General features: G+C 49.7%; 1 protein-coding gene across 1 annotated transcript in view; it reads left to right on the forward strand.

The window, feature by feature from the left end:
- Positions 1-2,173, forward strand: part of RNF213 (ring finger protein 213) — a 148,406-nt gene that overhangs the window by 74,502 nt on the left and 71,731 nt on the right. The window contains exon 14 of the mRNA XM_011933207.1: positions 437-559. Within this exon, the coding sequence (XP_011788597.1) occupies positions 437-559 (123 nt within the window). The remainder of the gene's footprint in view (positions 1-436; positions 560-2,173) is intronic.

Below are 2,173 nucleotides of genomic sequence, written 5' to 3' on the forward strand. Positions count from 1 at the left end.
ATTTTTTGTAGAGATGGGGTTTCACCGTGTTAGCCAGGATGGTCTCGATCTCCTGACCTCGTGATGCACCCACCTTGGCCTCCCAAAGTGCTGGGATTACAGGCGTGAGCCACCGTGCCCAGCCTATATATAACTGTTAAATGGATCTTTGGAGGGAAAACAGAAACCAGGAAAAATGACCTATTTCTCATAACTTACCTGTTTTTGCAAGCCAGGTGCTTTTTCTGCAGACTGGGAAAAGAGACTCTTTAAAATTTTAGCCTTTGGTCCACTGGTGGGGGGCAGGAAGGACTTGCTTTGCATGGGTGGGGAGAAGCTTAAAATTGGGGAAAACGGCAAAACAGTGGGAAAGTAAAGATGATGAAAGCACTTTGATCCCACAGAGTACTGGAGCGCTGCATCCAAAAGCTCTGAAACCCCCCTTCGATTTTTGCAGGAGAAGCCCCTCTCCCAGATCACTGCCTACTGCAGTAGTCACTGGGACAGCGAAGGCTTAGAGGACAGTGTGGCCAAGACCTTCGAGAAATGCATCATTGAAGCCGTGAGCTCAGCCTGCCAGGTGAATAACCTCCTCCCAGGGAAATGGATTCGGGCTCACAGCTGTGTTCTGCCATGACCCAGCTAAGGGCTAGGAAGCACCTGCTGGGTCTCAGCTCCTTTGCTAACTCAGAGATTGGGAAGTGGGCACCCTCCTCCCTCGCCCAGGGCGATGGCGCTGAAGTCCATTTCTCTCCGGGTTCCTCGGTGTGCTGCACGGTCCCTGCTGCTCACGCCATCCTGCGTGTGTTCTGTACACGCAGAATCACGGCCGGGCGCGGGTGGCACAAGTCAAATGGGCTTGCAGGCCGCTCCTCAGATGGGCCCGTTATCGTTGTGGCTGCTGGTTTGCTTGATTGTTAACACTTGCTCAGTGGGTATGTGGGAAAAGACTCCAGAGATTGACAGAACATTTATGGAAGCAAAATATGTGCAATGGAAAATTGTATCAATTTATTTAGCTATTTTCTGCAAAGGGGAAGAGATTGTGCCCCCCTGTCTCCCAGGAACAGTCTTCCAGGCAATGCCACACAAAGAAGCTCCCTGCTGGCCACGGCTCCCCGCTCACATTTCCTAACTGGACACTTAACCCCCGCACAAGCGCAGCCTTGCTTCCGCAGGGGGAGTCCGGAAACATTGAGGTCATTGAATTCCGGGGACCAAGGGGTTCTAATTTTTTAAGTGAGTGATACCTTTGATAAGGTTTTCCTTTCCCTTTTTTGTTAACACGGTTGAGATATCGTTCATAATGCCACACGGTTCATCCGTGAAAATTCCAGTTCAGCAGGTTTTGGGGTAGTCACGGATATGTACAGTCATCACCACCGTCCACGACAGAGCATTTTCATCACTTCAAAAAGAAACCCTATCCCCTTTAGCCATCATCCACCTCCCCTCCAGCCACCCACTCCCCTCTGCAGCCATAAACAATCACTGAGCATAAACAATGGCGTCTGTGGCTTTCTCTCTTCTGGACTGTAATATGAATGGAATCATGTATGTGGCCTTTTGGGTATGGCTTATTTCACTGAGCATAATGGTTTTTGTTATTGTTGTTTGTTTGGTTTTTTTCTGAGACAGAGTTTCACTCCTTTTGCTCAGGCTGGAGTGCAATGGTGCGATCTTGGCTCACCACAACCTCTGCCTCCTGGGTTCAAGTGATTCTCCTGCCTCAGCCTCCCAGGTAGCTGGAATTACAGCTACTTTTTGTTTAAACAGTCTTTTAATTGTTTAAAGAACAATGTGCCACAACACTTGGCTAATTTTGTATTTTTAGAAGAGACAGGGTTTCTCCACGTTGGTCAGGCTGGTCTCGAACTCCCGACCTCAGGTGATCTACCCGCCTTGGCCTCCCAAAGTGCTGGGATTACAGGCGTGAGCCACCGCACCCGGCTGAGCATAATGTTTTAAAAGTCCATCCAGGCTGGACACGGTTGCTCACACCTGTAATCACAGCACTTTGGGAGCCCAGGAGTTCAAGACAAGCCTGGGTGACAGAGTAAGACCCTGTCTCTATAAAAACTAAAAAACAAAAAAAATTAGCCAGGCATGGCAGGGCTCACCTATGGTCCCAGCTACTTCGGAGGCTGAGGTGGGAGGCTCCCTTAGGCCCAGAAGGTTAAGGCAGCAGTGATCC

The sequence above is a fragment of the Colobus angolensis genome, unplaced genomic scaffold (assembly GCF_000951035.1).
Source record: "Colobus angolensis palliatus isolate OR3802 unplaced genomic scaffold, Cang.pa_1.0 Scaffold1, whole genome shotgun sequence".
NCBI classification, from domain to species: Eukaryota; Metazoa; Chordata; class Mammalia; order Primates; family Cercopithecidae; genus Colobus; species Colobus angolensis.